General features: G+C 36.8%; 1 protein-coding gene and 1 long non-coding RNA gene across 17 annotated transcripts in view; one reads left to right on the top strand and one right to left on the bottom strand.

The window, feature by feature from the left end:
• The window catches only part of CEP70 (centrosomal protein 70), a 101,711-nt gene that overhangs the window by 76,565 nt on the left and 6,038 nt on the right, over window positions 1-19,108 (top strand). For all 16 annotated transcript variants that reach the window (XM_077990917.1, XM_028843399.2, XM_077990921.1 and 13 more), the window contains 5 exon segments: window positions 1,199-1,273; window positions 10,541-10,646; window positions 13,625-13,795; window positions 18,283-18,429; window positions 18,600-18,768. In XM_077990917.1, coding sequence (XP_077847043.1) covers window positions 1,199-1,273; window positions 10,541-10,646; window positions 13,625-13,795; window positions 18,283-18,429; window positions 18,600-18,768 — 668 coding nt within the window.
• Window positions 4,574-15,430, bottom strand: LOC144339026 (uncharacterized). Its single transcript, XR_013413581.1, has 3 exons — window positions 15,314-15,430; window positions 14,847-15,040; window positions 4,574-6,247 (listed from the first exon to the last, which is right to left on the bottom strand). It is a non-coding gene; the product is annotated as an uncharacterized LOC144339026 (long non-coding RNA).

The raw sequence follows: 19,108 nt of genomic DNA, 5'->3' as shown, positions 1-19,108 counted from the left end.
CAGTCTTATACCAGCAGAGTTCTCATTCTCAAATTATACTGGAATGCCTTGTTGTTCTTATTCCTGTGCTGTGGGATGAGAAGAAAAGTAAAATTTATAATGGCACACAACAGAAAGTTATATCCAGCATAGCTACAAAAGGATGACACTCTCTATGTTGACAGTAATAAAGAATGAACATTTTTGAGTCTTGTTTTCATTCAACAAGTATTTGAATACCTATTGTAAGTTAGACGTTGTCCCAAACTCTGGGATGAAGAAGAGACCAAAACAAATTTCCTGTTCTCAATAAGCTTATACTTTAATGGCTGGGCACGGTGGCTCCCGCCTGTAATCCCAGCACTTTAGGAGGCCGAGGCAGGCCTCCTGAGGTCAGGAGTTTGAGACCAGCCTGGCCAACTTGGTGAAACCCTGTCTCTACCAAAAAAATACAAAAATTAGCCAGGGGTGGTGGTGCACATCTGTAGTCCCAGCTATTCAAGAGGTCAAGGTGGGAGAATAGCTTGAACCTGGGAGGCGGAGGTTGCAGTGAACTGAACTCGTGCCACTGCACTCCAGCCTAGGCGACAGTGTGAGACCCTGTTTCAAAAGAAACAAACAACAACAACAACAAAAAACTTACACCTTAATGGAGAGAGGGACCTGATACCTAGCATAAGTCATTTATATAAAATGTGAAAACCTTGAACACAATAATATGTAAATTTATGATTAAATAGTAAAAATTTTAAAACATACATGGGAATAATGAACAGTGAATTAAGGATAGTGGTTATCTATGGTATGGGAAGGAGAAGAATGACATTAATGAGGGACATGTGGAATTTTAAGTATATGAATAAAGTTTAAGATTTGAATCATAATCTGTTAATATTCAAATTTGATAAAGCTAGGTGGTGGATACACCAGGATTTGTTATAATGTTCTCTGTTTTTGTCTGTATACTTGAAATATTTCACTATAAAAACAAGTAATAGATTAGCAGCAAAAAAATAACTAAAAGGCTTTGAATAAGGGATAACAGAGAAGAAGAAATCTAAATGGCTGATAAACACCAAATTAGCAATCATGAAATATTTTCAGAAGTTTAATAAGTATATTTGTGACAAGTAACAAAGTATTGTATGTCGTTTATTTAAGTACCTTTATGGTTTTATTCAGTAAATTGAATTAATTTATCATTATTTATTTTCCACAGGCCCACACAGCATGAATTAAGACTTTATAAACAGCAGGTGAAGAAGCTGGAAAAAGCCCTTAAGAAAAGTGTCAAGTAATTATATTTTTACCAAAATTACTGCTTTTATTAGGATTTTTTATTTTATTTATTTATTTATTGAGATGGAGCCTTGCTCTGTCGCCCAGGCTGGAGTGCAGTGGCGCAATCTGGGCTCACTGCAAGCTCCACCTGCCAGGTTCACACCATTCTCCTACCTCAGCCTCCCGAGTAGCTGGGACTACAGGAGCCTGCCACCACCCCTGGCTAATTTTTTTTTTTTTTTTGTATTTTAAGTAGAGACGGGGTTTCACCATGTTAGCCAGGATGGTCTCGATCTCCTGACCTGGTGATTCGCCTGCCTCGGCCTCCCAAAGTGCTGGGATTACAGGCGTGAGCCACTGTGCTCGGCCTTATTTTATTTATTTTTATTACATGTCAGCTTATGCTACCTCCTAGTGGCTTTGACTTGGACCTACCAGGCTGATGACATTAAAAGGGGGTATTTCTGGTTTCACAGTTTAAGAGCAATTTTTACTATGCCGGATTTGGCTATATATTTATCTTAAGTGAGAACAAAAAAAGGTAGTTGCCTGAAGTAATAAAGGACAAAGATTTTAAATAGAAAATTGTCTTCGGAAGTAATGGAAGAATTGCAAGAGAATCAATGAAATTAGAAGTGACAAGCCTCCAATTTTTGTTGTTGGTAGTTATGATCTGAATGTTTTAAAGTGAGCCTTATCACACTTTAAAAGTACCAGAAGGAATGCAGTGAGCCATTTATATCTACTGCTTGTACCCTTCCTGACTTTGGAAAGCAAGTGCTCAGTGTTTCAAAGAGTTGATCTCAAACAGTGATTGTGTTTTCTGAAGATTATGTATGTGTACTCTTTGATTCAAGGGAATGGGATTTGAGAAAGTAGTTTGGGGAGTGTTGGGATGAAATATTTTGAAAGCTATGAGTTAATATATGCATTAAATGTATTAAGTCAATTGTATTAGCATATATGATTCAGTTCAGTGACAGCTGTGTTTCCTCCTTCCTGTGGCAACACATAACAGAGTGACAGGCAAGTATCATGAGTAACGAGTAATTACATACTGGGTTAAAATAATAGGGGCCAGGTGCAGTGGCTCACACCTGTAATCCCAGCACTTTGGGAGACTGAGGCAGGAGGACTGCTTGAGTCCAGGAGTTTAAGACCAGCCTGGGCAATGTAGTGAGTCCTTGTCTCTACAAAGAATTTAAAAATTAGCCAGGTGTGGTGGTACTTACCTGTAGCCCCAGTTACTGAGGAGGCTGAGGTGGGAGGATTGCTTGAGCTCAGGAGGTCAAGGCTGTAGTGAGCTGTGATCACACCACTGTACTCCAGCCTGGGCAACAGAGCAAGACCCTGTCCCTCCACCCCTCCTCTCCCCCAAAAAAAGATAATAGAGGAGGAAAACTAAAAAAGAAAAGAGAAGTGGCAGGTTCAGAAAGGATGCATGCATATTCAATGAATAATTATTCCCTTCCTACTATTCCTTGATATTTTGTGTACTTCCAATTCTTCTTACATCTGTTTGGCATTCTAGGCACTGGTTGCAGTGGTAAGCAAAATAGAAAAGGCTCCTGACCTCATAGAGATTACATGCAGGGAGAAAGATAATGAAAAAATAAATAAGACAATTTCAATATACTATAAGTACTAAACGTACACTACTGGGTGAGTAGCCATTATATGAGTTTGGAGAAGAGATGGTAGTGACATGGTCAAAGGTGGCAGTAGTGGAGGTGATGAGAAGTATTTGGAATTGGAGAATGGAGGTAGAACCAATAGGACTTCATGATGGGTTGAATATAGGGAGTTGTGGGGAAAAAGGAAGAATCAGAAGTCTCCCAAGTTTTAACCTTGAATAACAAGGTGGTTGTCGGTGCCATTAATGAGATAGGAGATTGAGAGAGAAGCAACTGGGAGGAGGAGGATGTAGGAAAGTAAAAAGAGAAGGAAACCTGTTGACTCTAAAGCAAGTGTATAAGATACACACACACACGTACATACATGCATGCACTTATGCATACATAGAGATACATAGTCTTCATTATTCATAGATTCCATATTTATGAATTTGCCTACCTGCTAAAATTTATTTATAATCACAAAATCCGTACAGCACCTGCAGTCATTCATGGACATGTACGGGGCGGAAAATAATTTGGGTCACCCAACACACACATGTTTAGTTTTCAAACAAGATGATGCCCTGCCCTGTTGTTTGAGCTGTCGCACTGTAAACAAATGTCCTTTTCTCCTATCTATTTAGTGATACATTTTTTTTTTTTTTTTTTTTTTTGCATTTCTATGCTTTTTGTTGGTGATTTCTTTAAGATGGCCCCTGAGTTAGTGCTGAAGCGCTGTTTGGTGTTCTTATCCACAAGAAGGCTATAATATGCCTTGTGGAAAAAATATACCTATTAGATAAGCTTTATCAGGTATGACTTATAGAGTACTGTTGTCCATGGGTTCAATGTTAATGAATCAACTATATATATATTTTAAAGGTATCTTTAAATAGAAACATACATACAACAAGGTTATATATTGATTATTTAAGGAAAATGTGACCAGACTTGCAGGAACCTGACCCTGTATTTCCCCTAGGAGCAAGTGGTTCAGTATTTGCTAATTCAGCATTCATGGTGATTTTTATAGAACATAACTACCATGAATAATGAGAATTGACTGCATATAGATATATATTGTTGTTATTGTTTATTTGAGCTCTGGTCTTTAGAGTGACTTTTATTATGGTCCTTTAAAATTATGATTCAGACCCAATTTCTGCTATATTTTTCCTCTAAATTTTGAAGAAATGATGTGTTTTTGTTTTTAAATCTCTTTTTAAAGTTTATAACTTTGGTAGTATCTAGACATGGAAACATGGAAACAAATTTGGGAGTGTTATATAATTAAGCCAAGTTATACAGGTTACTCGTATATGGAAGAACTTGAATAGAAATCAGATCCTTATCCAATCATTCTGACTCCAAAACTTATACTCTTAGATACCATACAGTTAGAAGTAAACAGAACACTCAATGAAACAAAAATGTTTAAGGTAAAACTTACAAAATTTTTACTTTGCAAGGTAAAACTTAAAAAACAGAAAATATTTTTAAAACTTAAGAAATTTAAAATTAAAGAAACTTAAAAAACTTAAAAAATTTTACTTTTCAAGGTAAAACTTAAAAAACTTTTATTTCTGTAGTGCCAGAGGTAGCATATTTTTTCAGAGTACTACTGATGCTGGGGAAATAATTAAAACTAAACTCTCCTGTCCATCCAGTGAATTCTCTTTACAAATGTAGGAAAAAAAAAAAGAAACAGTTTTATTACTGAATTCAATCAGATTCAATCAGATTGTGACGCACATTACAGGCAATCTGTTAGAGATATTGCAAGGACAGAAAGAAATGTCACCTTTTTGTATAGCCAGGCAGATACAATCCATTATATACATGTTAATTATCTGTATTAAAGGAAAAATAAAAACTTCTATTGTTTTTTGATAAGTAAGAGGTTACAACTTGGGGCCAGGAGCCTAGACAAAATTCCAACAGAGTCAGGGAAAGAAGGTACCATCTTCCGAGATGTTCACATTTCAAAGAAATGATTCCAAAGCCCCCAAGAAAGACATTGCTGAAATTCAAAACTGGCAAGAGCCTTATTTAGCTCTTAATAAGATTTATGTACATCTTAAAGAGAGTAAAGGATTTATAGTTACAGATTTTCCAAAGGAAATGCTACAAGAAATGGAAGAGGGTATAGTCTCTTTTCTTTTTGGAACCAAAGAAAATTGAGTTAGTTTGTGTTTTTTTTTAGATTTGTAGTTAACAAACTTTCAATGTCAAATAAGGCTATTAACAATTTAATGTGGGAGAACATGGACTCTTCTTGAGTTATTATTACAAACAGGCTGATTATAAAATTACCTTGTTAGGAAGTGATTAAATAAGTCTGCCTCTGTAAGGTAAACAAAGGTACTACACTAATTTCATTTAATTTTTCAATAGTATTTATGTTTTGCTAGGGGAAAAACAAAATCTTACAGCCACTCTGTGTTGAGCTGACAGTCCTTGAAGTGGTTAGACCAATGAGCCAAAGTGAAATTAACAGTCAAACTGTTAACTTACTGCTATAGGATAAACAAGAGGCCAAAATGAAAAGGGCTGACTCCTCGATGTTGCATTTTTCCCTATTGGAATAGCACCAGGCGAGGAACAGTCTGACATACACCCAGATGGGGGGAACCATCTCACTGCCTAGGAGCCCTGCACAAAAGATTCCTACTGTTTTAAGGTGTAGGGAGAAGAAAGGCTAGGAGTGGAAAAGTACTGAGTCAGAGTGGAGAAAAGTATTTTAATTAAGGCTTCTCCACCAATGAGAAGATCTTGGATAGAGGTACTTGACACATGACTCAGTCTAAGCTCCAAGAGGCCCCTAATGGAGGTGCCTAGGGTAGGAATGCAGAAATGCTTGTGGCAAGGCACTAGAATAACAGTAGTAGTAGTATAGCTTTCAGGAAGGAAAGGAGGTGGTGTGTCCTTGACTGCAACTGTCTCCAGAGATTGCAGTGCACAGGCTGTGCATCATGTCTGGTGTGGAGAGGACAGCTTTCCCCACAAGAGATCTTCTAGGCAAAGCCTTTGTAATTACCTATGGCTGTGCCTGAAATATAACACATTGGATTTTAGCCAGGAGCTGGACTTTTCAACTAGAGAAACACTTGCCTTCAGAGTTTGGCACTGGTGCTGGGTTGAAGTGAACCACCCCTCTTTTCATCACTAACTGTCTTAGGAAGTCCTAAGATTGTAGGGTAAAAGACTCGGCGAACAATATAGCTTTGAAAAGCTCACACTGATGCACCTATGTGTTTTGCATTAATGTAGTTAAATTAGTGGAATTTTTAAAAACAAAATTGGCAGTCCTTTTTTTAACTTGTTCTTCATCTCCAGCATGGATCTTATTCCACTGTGATATCACGGAAAAGCTGTAACAGAACACAGTTAAAAGCTGTAAAGTTTCTGCACATGGAAAGTTATCTTATGGAGATGGCTATACAAAATAGATAACACAGCATATTTTAAGTTGGAGGTACAGTTTTCTGTTTTCTCAGTGTCTACAAAAAAACATAGTTGCTGCTGCTGAATACATGGAGTAAGAGTCTGCAAAGCATGCAGAGTACCCCTTAGCCACTCCTAGGGGATTTTTATTATCTTTCAGGCCCTTCCTGACTGCTCTGGATACTGTAGAACAACTCTACCATATTTCTGAGTACAGCCCAGGCAGCTACAACACAGGTTTCTAAAAAGACAATTAAGTCATGCAGATAGAAAATGAGGAAATCATCAATATAACATGGAAGTTATATCGTACATGTATCATTTTTCCTAGACTCAAGGCACTATAATAACAGCAGTAATAGTTATAGCCTTCAGGAAGGGCGCAAGCTTTGCTAGTACCTAGACAAGTGCCCTTTTAGCTCTCGTTTAAGAAAATTTAGAATGAGCCAACAGTACCCTGGGCTCCTTCCCTGACCCCCAGCATTAGACAGACTATAGGCTGGAAGCAAGTTGCACTTCCTCCCTTGCCCATTTTAACCTCAGCTTCTTTGGCCCAGGGCTCCACTTCAGTCTTCTTGTCTTGGCATGGGTAAGCCAACATTTCTTCTTTGTTGTCTGTGCATTTTTAATATATCCTGAGGCAACCTCCAGACATGCTTGATCTGTCCAACTTAACTCCTGAGGCACCAATTATTGTTTTTATTCTCCAGTTCTAAAGCTACATCAGTTGTAAGTAGTTTGGTTTCTAATACTGTTTTCTCCTGAGCCCTGTTAATTACTTGCATGATTTTGCAGAATGTGAAGTTTTTCAGTAGTACTGTTAATGGCAGATATTTTCTGTGAGACTAAGTGAAACAGTTTCCTGAGTCCCCAGCTTTTGCTAATCATTGTCTTATATAAACTTAGAAAAACAATGGGACTAAATGAGTTAATACATGTACAGTGCTTAGAATTCCTGCATAGGGAAGGCTCTCAGTACCTACTAGTTATCATCATTAGGCTCCCAGTAAATTTTAGTTACTGTAATTATTAAGCGAGGATATATCTCTTTATTCATCTGGTTAATAGAATCACATTTCATTTCCCAGAGTAACTAATCAGTACATGCAATTATATATTTAGATTATTGCACTGACAGCAAAAATGTTGTATATCTACAGTGTAACATTTATTAATCAGATTTGCAAACAATTCATTGATAAGTTGAACATTTTCACCTAAGTGAAAGGAACTAACATTTAAATTCAGATATATCAGTTTACTTCTAGTCCTTCTAGAGGCCACATCAGCTTTTCTGTGTCCTTTTTTGTTCTGGATAATATGCTCTTGGCACTGCCTTTAGGCAAAACTGAAGAATGTGAATGTAGTAAATAGATAGGAAGTCATTTATAATTTGGCTTGGGCCAAATATATATATACTCACTAGAAATAGCAGAGAATAGCAATTGAGTGAATATAAGGGGAATATATGTGACTGGAGTGGGTAATTGTAGGGAAGTAGTAGAATCAAGTAAAAAAGGAGTCAGGAGAAATACTGTGTTAGGACTGGCCGGGCGCGGTGGCTCACTCTTGTAATCCCAGCATTTTGGGAGGCTGAGGCAGGTGGGTCACCTGAGGTCAGGAGATTGAGACCAGCCTGGGCAACATGGTGAAACCCCCTCTCTACTAAAAACAAACAAACAAACAAATATACAAAAATTAGCTGGGTATGGTGACGCATGCCTGTAGTCGCAGCTACACTTTGGGAGGCTGAGGCAGAAGAATCGCTTAAACCTGGGAGGCAGGGGTTGCAGTGAGGTGAGGTCATGCCACTGCATGACCCAATTAGCTTGGGTGACAGAGTGAGACTCCATCTCCAAAAAAAAGAAAGAAATACTCTGTTAGGACTAACAGCATGGAGAGTTTTGAACGCTAGCCCAAGGAAATTAGATTTAGCACATAAAGGAATGGGAAATCATTGATTGTTTTTCAACAGGAAAATGACATGATGGAGTTTTACTATTCTGTTTTTACAAACAGCAGGCAGAGCGCATCATTAATGAGTCATAGGAGTCAGTTTAGTGGGTTGAAGTCCCAGCAGGAAACTGATGGCATACTCAAATTGAAGAGGGGTAATTTGAAGGACTATTAAGAGACTACAGTAGTCCCCCCTTATCAATGGGGGATACGTTCCAGGACCCCCAGTAGATACCTGAGACCTCAGAACCAAACCCAATCGCCATCAATTGGAACATATTTATGTCTATGTATTCCACCCACAAATTTAATGCTTTTTCCATCTTTTTTTTTTTTTCCTTGAGATGGAGTCTCACCCTGTTGCCCAGGCTAGAGTGCAATGGCATGATCTCAGCTCACTGCAACCTCTGCCTCCTCCCGGGTTCAAACAATTCTCCTGCCTCAGCCTCCCGAGTAGCTGGGATTACAGGCACACACCACTATGCTTGTTTTTTTGTTTGTTTGTTTTTTTTAATAGAAACGGTGTTTTACCATGTTGGCCAGGCTGGTCTCCAACTCCTGACCTCGTGATCCTCCCGCCTCGGCCTCCCAAAGTGTTGCAATTATAGGCGTGAGCCACCGTGCCCAGCCACTTTTTCCATCTTAACTAAGCATGTATCACACACTGTGGCTGTAACTTTTGCAGTTTGAGGTCCAACAGCAAAACTAGCCCAGATTTCTTATTCCTTCTTCACAATTTCACAGGTAGAAGATTCATTCATACTGTATATCTTAGCAAACTCAGCATACAATTTTTTTCTTAAGTGGAGAACTTTCACCTTTTCACTTAAAGGATGCGCTTTATGGTTTCTCTTTGGCATATCCAAATTGCCAGCATTGCTGCTGTTGCATTTTGGGGCCATTATTAAGTTAAATAAGGGTTGTTACTTGAACATAAGCACTGTGATACCCAACAGTTGATCTGATAACCAAGATGGCTACTAAGTGACTAATTGGTAGGTAGTGTATACAGTTACAGCATGGATAAGTTGGACAAAGGGATGAATCACATCCTAGGTAGGATGGAGTGGGACAGTATGAGATTTCATCACACTACTCAGAGTAGTGCGCATTAAAAAATAATAATAAATTTTAAAACTTATTTCTGGAATTTCCCATTTAGTATTTTTGGACCCTGGTTTACCTTGCGTAACTAAAACCATGGAAAGTGAAACTACGGATCAGCATGTACTACGGTACTGTTTTCAAAGGCATGAGGAGGGAGGAGAAAGATTATTACAAGCTGTCTTCTAGATATTTGGAGAAGGACAAGTGTTTGCTACTAGGTGGATACACTTATACATAGTTGTATTTCTGGGTAAAGAGACTCTCCTTTCCCCCAGCATTCTAGCAGCCACCTGGAATAATGGTCTCTTGGATCTCCATGCCCTCTTGACTGGCCCAGGCATCGCCGTTGTCTGTTCTTTGCTGTTAGTAGAATACAAAGAGAGAGGGACCAAACGTCTAGCTGTTCCTGCTACAGTACCCAAACCAGTGGCCCTTCCCACGCTTCCTGCTCCCTTTATCTATAGTCTGTAAGCTTGGAGCACCTTGGATGGAAGTCGCTTCCATCCTTTGTTGTATTTCTCTCTTGTGCTGTCTTTTGTGGGTGTTGGGGGCTGGTTAGAACTTTCTTCTTCCATCTGATCTCTTCTGTCTTCAGAGATTCCTTCAGATTTGCTATTTATTGAGAGGGCCTTCTTGTTTTCCAGTGACAATATGATTTAAAATTTTTTAAACTCTGGTCGGGCTCAGTGGCTCACGCCTGTAATCCCAACACTTTGGGAGGCGGAGACGGGCAGATCACGAGGTCGGGAGATCGAGACCATCCTGGTTAACATGGGGAAACCCCGTCTCTACTAAAAACACAAAAAATTAGCTGGGCATGGTGGCGGGCTCCTGTAGTCCCAGCTACTCGGGAGGCTGAGGCAGAAGAATGGTGTAAACCCGGGAGGCGGAGATTGCAGTGAGCCAAGATCGCACCACTGCACTCCAGCCTGGGTGACAGAGAGAGACTCCGTCGCAAAAAAAAATTTTTTTTAACTCTATATAGGCATATATATATATGTTTATAAATATACATACATATATGTGTGCACCCATACATATAAGTGAACTGATATAAGGCTGTTGGGAGGGTGACTGGATCATTTACTTAGTTTATCATCTTGGTCCAGTGTCTAGGAAATAATTTTGCATTATCTTGATTTTTTTCTCCCTTTTAGATTACAGGAGCTTATTAGTCCTAAGAAGGCTGAGGACACAGAGAAAAAAGATGAGCCCAGCAAATATAATCAGCAACAGGCCCTAATTGACCAGAGATACTTTCAGGTATTGAATTGATTTTTCATGACAAAAAGACTGATGTTCGTCATAAATCTTGGTTATCAGTTGCAGTGTAATAAATTATCAGTTGGTAAGGAATACTTGCACCTCATATTTATGTGTACTTATTCTGTTTTGTCTTTCTGTGATATAACTAACTGTTTGACTAAAAACATTGTAGACTTCATCTTACTACTTAAAGGAGACTCTGGGCCTAGTTCAAAGCAGGTTAGTAAAGAGCTTTAAGATTTTTAAAAGATTTTATAATCCTTTTCCTTCCTTCCCCCTGTAAGCCATTTTCCCTCTTCTTGTTTCTTTTGTTGCTATTATTATTATATAAGTAAATCTGTTTTCTTAGGGTCCTTGTATGGCTTTGTTTTTGTGTAGAGACCTTAGTTCATCTGAAATTAATTTTCTATATGGTGTGATATAGGGAATCTCACCTTCCTAGTTTTACAGATCATTTATTGAATAGCTGAGCAGTTAAACCTGGTAGTTTAGTGACTGAACTGGACTTTCACTCATATTTTATTGGGTACACATAAGATTTTTAAATTTTAGATTATTCACTTTTTAAAAAATTAAGATATTTTATTTTTTCTAGGCTGCTATTTCTAATTTCTCTTAAAAAGTCAGAAGATCTGGCAACAAATTCCTGCATGGTTATTATCACAGCAGAATTAGGCCTTTCCCTTGTCAGATATGAGCATGTGTTCTATAGTTAGCCAGTTGCTATTCATCCTTACTTCACTCATTTATACTCGTACCTGGATTCTCTGGGTGTCTGTGTTTGCAGTCTCTAATACGCTACTTTTTTGTCTACTTTATTGAAATAACATTTTATCATAGATCATATTCCTTTATATGCACAGATTTGTTTTTAGATTCTCTAGTCTGTTGCATTTCTCAACTGTTTCCATATATTAATTTCTATAGTTATAAGTTTTAATAGCCCTTGAGGCAAGTATCCTGTCATTTAAAAAAAATTTTTATTGGCTATATTTTTAGCACATTTATTCTTCTGGATGAACAGTTTTCAAATTAAAAACTAAATCCCATTGAGATGAACTAAAACTGAATTGACTTTATGGATTAATATTTGGAGAAATGACACCTTAACCTTTTTGAATCATCACATTCAGAGAAATATGTACTTTCATCAGGGTCATCTTTTATAGTCTTCAATAAAGTGTTGTATATTTTTAAATTTAGCTCTTGCATATTTCTTGTTAGGAAATACCTTGCTATTTCCTAGGTATTTTATAACTTTTATTGCTATTGTAAATGGGAACCAAGCACCTTTCTGAAAACTGTTTTGTTTTAGACTTTCTTGTACCAGTATGTAACTGGATTTCATTTTGTTTCTGAGACTCAATTTGAGAGACTTTGTCCTTTAAAGGGGGAATTCAGGCCGGGTATGGTGGCTCACACCTGTAATCTTAACACTTTGGGTGACCGAGGCAGGAGGATTGCTAGAGGCCAGGAGTCTGAGATCAGCCTGGGCAATATAGTGAGACCACATCTCTAGAAAAAAAAATTAATTAGTTGGGCATGGTGGCGTGCACCTGTAGTCCTAGCACTTGAGAGGCTGACATGGGAGGATCACTTGAGCCCAGGAATTCAACGCTGCAGTGAGCTCTGTTCGCACCACTGCACTCCATCTTAGGCCACAGAGTGAGACTCTGTCAAATAAATAAATAAAACATATATACATACATCAATCTGAAGTGAAATATTGAATTACACTAATTTGGACTTAAAAAGCTTCTAAATAAACATCTGAAGTAATATAATAAACATATTAAGTCATATTACCAGGAGGCCTATTAGTTATATCTTGAAGTATGACCAGGGACGAAGATTCAGGAGCAAAATGCTATCTTTATATTGTGAAACTTTTTATTAAATAGGCTGAACTTGATGGTGGTAATAGGAAATGGCTTTATTCTTCTCTCTTTAAACATGCTTTTTGGGGGTCTCCCTTTTTATCCTTGGATGATATCTAAGGTAGAACTCATCACTTATGGGGAGAGGGTTATAGTCAAATAGTATACTATCTTAATATATTAAGATATTTAAAATTCAATCCAGGCATCAATGATATTATTTTTGGAGACAGGGTCTTGCTCTGTTGCCCAGGCTGGAATGCATTATCATAGCTCACTGCAGCCCTGAATTCCTGGGCTCAAGTGATCTTCCTGCCTCAACCTGGGATTACAGGCATGAGCCACCATACTAAGCCTGGGGATTACTGTTAATTTCCTTAAATAGTCTGATAACGGTCTTGTGGGTTTGTAGGAGAATATGCCTACTTTTAAAAGATGCACGCTTTATTATTTCAGGGTGCAGAGTTTCTTCAAATGGTTCACCTCAAAATATAGATAGCAAATATGGCACAATACTAACAATTGTTGAACCTAGGTAGTGATTATATGGGTGTTTGTATTAGTTAATTTTGTTTCAACTTTACTGTGGCATAGGATGCCCAATATTTGGTTAAACATTATTCTGGATGTGTGTCTGGGAAGATGCTTCTGGATGAGATTGACATCTGAATCAGTAGACTTAGTGAAGCAAACTGCCTTTCCTAATGGGGTAGGCCTCATCCAATCATTTGAAGGCCTGAGTAGAACAAAAGGCTGAATAAGAGGGAACTCCTCCCCGCTGACTGCTTTCAAGATGGGACACTTTTTTTTCCTGCCTTCAGACTCAAACTGAAACATTCGCACTTGCAGGGGTCTCAGTCTGCCTGTGTTTGGACTGCAAATATCCATTAGCTTTTCTGGGTCTTCACTTACTCTCTGCAAATCTTGAGACTTGTCAGTCTTCATAATTGCATGAACCAATTCCTTGTGATAATTCTTTGTATATTTAATGAAATGCATGTATATAATATATATAGACATAAAGCACTCCTTTAAAATATATAACTTTGTAGGCATAGGATAAATATTTTGACTAAATACACTATGTTTTTTTTAAAGGTGCTATGTAGCATCAATTCAATTATCCACAATCCAAGAGCTCCAGTAATAATTTATAAACAGAGCAAAGGGGGAGCCCAAAATTTTAATAAAGATCTTATTCAAGATTGTGGATTTGAGCATCTTGTTCCTATAATAGAAATGTGGGCAGATCAACTGACATCCTTAAAGGTAAGGGGTTGACTATTCTTTATATGCTTTGAACATCTATTGGACTCTATGTGCTTTATTTATAGGACTTAATTTAGGGCTAGAAATTAAATAGGGTTTAATTTTTTGTTTGTTAACTGTAAAGCTAAAAAAACTTATCTAAAACTGAAATCTTCCTACTTACATATCTATTTTACGTACTGTTTTGATGTTGTCATTACTGTAAGCTTTACTTCCTCTAAGGCTCTACCAAACAAGAAATTTTTGGGTTAATTTCCTTATTGAAAATCTATAGTGGATCCACTTTGTACTTCCAGGCTTTTCCCTGTTCTACCTTCATCTGCCTCCTTTTGGTATGTCCATGCTACGATTTTCCTGGCCCTTATTCCTCTTCAGATATAATGTCTTATCCTTCATTTCGTTATAATTGGGGATATTTTCTCTCTCTTCACACTTTATTTTCTGTCTCTCAGAACTGAGCTTGTCTCCATTTCTGCTTATTCTCTAGAACAGATAGTAAGCTAGCAGCCAACCCTACCCTTCCCTATCCTATCTATTCATGGAAGACTACATTTTATTTACTTTATAGAGTTATTGTGTATTGCATGGTTTCAGGTTTTTTCAGTTTTAACTAGTTTGCTGAAAGGTAAATAGTTGAAATCAGTAGTATTTAACTTCTTTGCCCTTTAAACTTTAGATTTCTTAGTAACTAATATAATACATAGCATACGCCTGTTAATGAAAATGTGATTCAATAATAGTGTTTGCAACAGAAGTCTTATTACATGAAGTACAAGTGATGCAGAAGATATCTGTTAAGAATGTATAAGCTCCCCGAAGACAGTGTTTTTATTTGTTCTGATATGTCCCCAAGATCCTCCTGATGAACGAGTGCTCAATTAATATTTGTTAAAGGAATGAAGCAGAATAATATATCCCAAGACAACAAAATTGGGGGTGGTGATGTTAATTTTTTTAAAATTTCTACTTGCCTTTTTATATAGGGCTCAGACAGAGCTACATAATACACAAACATTTTGATTGAGTGACAGTGCTGGATTAATATACTTACTTTATAGGCCGGAGTTCCTCCAGTCTGTATCTCAGAAGAGTGTAAAATAATTAGTAATCATGTAAATCATGGTATTTCCTCAATCATTGCCTGTCAGAGGGTTCTCCCAGTAGGAGGGAACAGTGCTGACTCCACCTTTCTCCTTCTCAGAAGGGAAGGACTAGAAAAAGCCCTAACCTTCCTAGAAGAAAAGACTAGAAGAGGAAGAAGACAAAGGGAAGAATCACATTAATGGATAATTATTGATCATTTATCATGCTAAGCCATTATGGGATGAACACAAGATTCACACTAATTAGAGAGACAAAATATACTTAAAAATATGAAACATTTATCATGCTAAGCCATTATGGGATGAACACAAGATTCACACTAATTAGAGAGACAAAATATACTTAAAAATATGAAACAAAATGTAATCATTTATGATACCATTAAAAGAAATGAGTGACATAAAAATAGATTACCTGTGATGAAGTTCTGAGTGAATGATGCAGATAACTTGTGCTCTAGAGTCTGGAGGAGAAAGAGAACACTCTGATTATAGCCCCCAAGAAAGGCTTTGCCGTGGTGGTGAGTTCTTGCTATTGTATAGTTTTCTGAGTAGGAGGAGGCAAGGAATTCACTTTATAATTAGAATATTCTGAGGACACCCAAGAGGAAATTATTAAGAATTAGTTACTTCTGCCTTTGGAGTAACTCATGGGTTTTGAGCAGTGCTTCAGATATTAATACTACAGTTTCAGGGTCCAAATTAAGAAACTGCATGAGATTCTCTGAGGCCTCATATTAAAGGTTATTTGATATGTAACAACCTCTAAGTTTGGGACAACCATCTTCCCTTATTAGTTTTTTCGCTCAGTTTAATTTGGCTTTAAAGAGTAGGATAGGTTTGAGGAATGAGTGGATAAGCAAAATGTGGTATATACATATATTGCAATATTATTCAGCCATTAAAAGAAAAGAAATTCTGACCCATGCAACATGGGTGAACATTAGGAGGACATTATGCTAAGTGAAATAAGTCACAAGAAGATTCCACTTATATAATTCCACTTATATGAGATACTTAGTGAAAATCATAGAGACAAAGTAGAGTGGTGATTGCTAGAGGGAGGAGGGAAATGGGAAGTTATTGTTTAATGGGTATAAAGTTTCAGTGTTACAAGATGAAAAGAGTTATGGAGATGGATGGTGGTGTTGGTTGCACAACATTATGAACATATTTAATAACACTGAACTTACATTTAAAAATGGTTAAGATGGTAAATTTTATGTGTATTTTACTAGTTTTAAAAATTGGAAGAAAAGAAGGCTGGGAAAGACATGGAGCCAGCCGCCTCCATCCTTGTGTCTTTTCCCTCCTGCCTTTCCAAGAAAGGTAAACTACAGATGTTGTAGCTTTCCCCAACCCAGTACACTCTTGAATACTTTCGCTTTCCTATTCTCTAGTGCTTCAGAGGCCAGACATACACGGTAGGCTGGCCCATGGTAGTACTTCTACATCTCCACAACTGGGCAATGTAAAGAACCTAGGAGACTCTTATATTTTTCAGAGCTTACTTGATAGACTGTGCTACAACCATCCTGTCACTGCTTAGGAGACCAGAACATCTTTTCTTCTTAGCTTTGTAATACTCTTTTATTCTGAAGCAAAAATGTATTAGATTGGGTGTGCTTTTTACCATAGATTACTTTATAAATGTGCCTTGTTGCTGGAGCATTGGTTAATAAAGATATCATTATGCTGTTATTTGCTGACTTTTTTTTTTTTTCAAATTCTAGTGGCACTGATGGTAAAACATTCATTTAACATGAAATTTATTGCTATGAATTACTATAATAGTAACTGCCTTCCTACCAATTGAAAGGTTAAAGATACCAATATGTGAAGTCTGAGCCTTAAGTGGAGAATGCCAAGTGAAGTACTAAAATAAGTTAGAAAAAGAAGGAACTTCTTGTACTTCTTTCTGTTCTCTAGAGCTATGCTATCTAGTATGGTAGCCTCTAGCTGCATGTGGTTATTGATCACTTGAAAGGTGGCTAGTCCTGATTGAGATGCGTTATAAGTGTAAAATATACACTGGATTTAAAAGACTTTGTATGGAAAAAATTAAAATATTGCTTTTATATTGAAATGATAATATTTTGGATATATTGGGTTAAATAAAATATACTATTACAGTTAATATCACATGTTTCTTTTCACTTTCCATACTATGGCCCTAGACAACTTAAAATTCCTGTGGCTCACATTACATTTCTTTTGAACAGCATTGTTCTGAAGGACCAAGCACTGTGCCATACACATATGGATTGAGTATCCCTTATCCACAATGCTTGGGCCTAGAAGTGTTTTAAGAATTTTTTCAGACTTTGGAGTATTTGCAGAATATATGCCATTTGAGCATCCCTGATCCAAAAATCCGAAATTCAAAACGCTCGAATGAGCATTTCTTTTGAGTGTCATGTTGTTGCTCAAAGTTTCAGATTTTAGAGCATTTCAGATTTTTAGATTAGGGATTCTCAACCTGTAGTAGATGTTCAGTAAATATTTGTCAGTTGATCAGTTTAGAGCTCTAAACTTTCAGTAGCCTTGCCCATTGTGCACAGTTTAAAATCAATTAGGGCACCACAACTAGGCCAAGAAAACTGAGTATTATAATGTAGAATAAATTTGGGGAACCTTTCACATTGAAAACTTGCCTAGAGATACATGTTATAACATGGATAAATCTCAAAAACATTATGCTAAGTGAGAGAAGCCATTCATCAAAGACTACTTATTGTATAATTCCATTTATGCAAAATGCCCAGAATAGGCAAATCCTTAGAAATATAATGTAGTTTAGAGATCAACCCTAGGAACTGCAGGGAAGGGAAAATGGGGAAGGAGGGACTGTGACTGGGTCTGAGATTTCTTTTTGGAGTAATGGATATGTTCTGAAATTAGATAGTGCTGATGTTTGTACATGTGTGAAAATATTAAAACTACTGAATTGTATACTTAATGAGGGTAAATTTTATGGTATATGAATTACATCTCAATAAAGCTGTTATATAACATACTCAAAACCAAAATACAAAGGCAAGTTTATTCTTTGTGTATCAATAATTCAAAATAATGAAATAATATGGAACAATAATAAATAACATAAAATTACTTAGAGCACCCAGATTCAGAATAATCAGTGTATAATGTTTTCTGTAAAGCCTGTGTTTACCTGGAGAAACCTAATTTTAACTGACTTGTTCTAAATTGGTAATAGTGTTTTTATTAAACAATACTGATGGTTATATATATATAATTTAACCTGTGTAATTTTTTATTAATTTTATAAAACATATATAAAACTTATAATTTTGTTATGTTCTATTATGTTACTATTGAAATTATTTAAATCAATAATACCATATAGTTTCTTTTGTTATAAAGGATTTGTATAAGTCCTTGAAAACACTATCTGCAGAACTGGTACCTTGGCATAATTTGAAGAAGCAGGATGAAAATGAAGGTATCAAAGTTGAAGATTTGTTGTTTATAGTAGATACTATGTTGGAAGAAGTTGAAAATAAGGAAAAGGTAATACTTACATAAATGGTCACATTCTAATGTTCTCTTATCTCAAAAATTGATAATTTGATGTGGATATTAATATTTGTTCTACTAGAGTTCTGTTTGTCTTTTAAAAGTTTTTATTTGGGATTATTTTAAGATATGAACTCTTTATTTTTTACCTCTCTTTTGGACAGGACAGCAATATGCCAAACTTTCAAACTTTGCAAGCTATTGTCTCTCACTTCCAAAAGTTATTTGATGTGCCTTCTTTAAATGGAGTCTATCCCCGAATGAATGAAGTTTATACTAGGCTTGGAGAAATGAACAATGCTGTGAGAAACCTCCAAGAACTCTTAGAATTAGGTGATGACCTAGTTTGTCATTTTTGGCCCCCATTTAAGAATTTTTAGTAAATTAACAAAAAGTAGATAATTTTTTTTTTTTTTTTTTTTTTTTTTTTTTGATACGGAGTTTCACTCTTTTTGCCCAGGCTGGAGTGCAATGGCATAATCTCGGCTCACCGCAACCTCCGCCTCCCGGGTTCAAGCGATTCTCCTGCCTCAGCCTCCCGAGTAGCTAGGATTACAGGCACATGCCACCATGCCTGGCTAATTTTGTATTTTTAGTAGAGACGGGGTTTCTCCGTGTTGGTCAGGCTGGTCTTGAACTCCCGACCTCAGGTGATCCACCCATCTCAGCCTCG

This window comes from Macaca mulatta, chromosome 2, assembly GCF_049350105.2.
Source record: "Macaca mulatta isolate MMU2019108-1 chromosome 2, T2T-MMU8v2.0, whole genome shotgun sequence".
Classification (NCBI taxonomy): Eukaryota; Metazoa; Chordata; class Mammalia; order Primates; family Cercopithecidae; genus Macaca; species Macaca mulatta.
The sequence above is the reverse complement of the archived record's forward strand: the minus strand, read 5'-3'. Positions and strand labels throughout refer to the sequence as shown.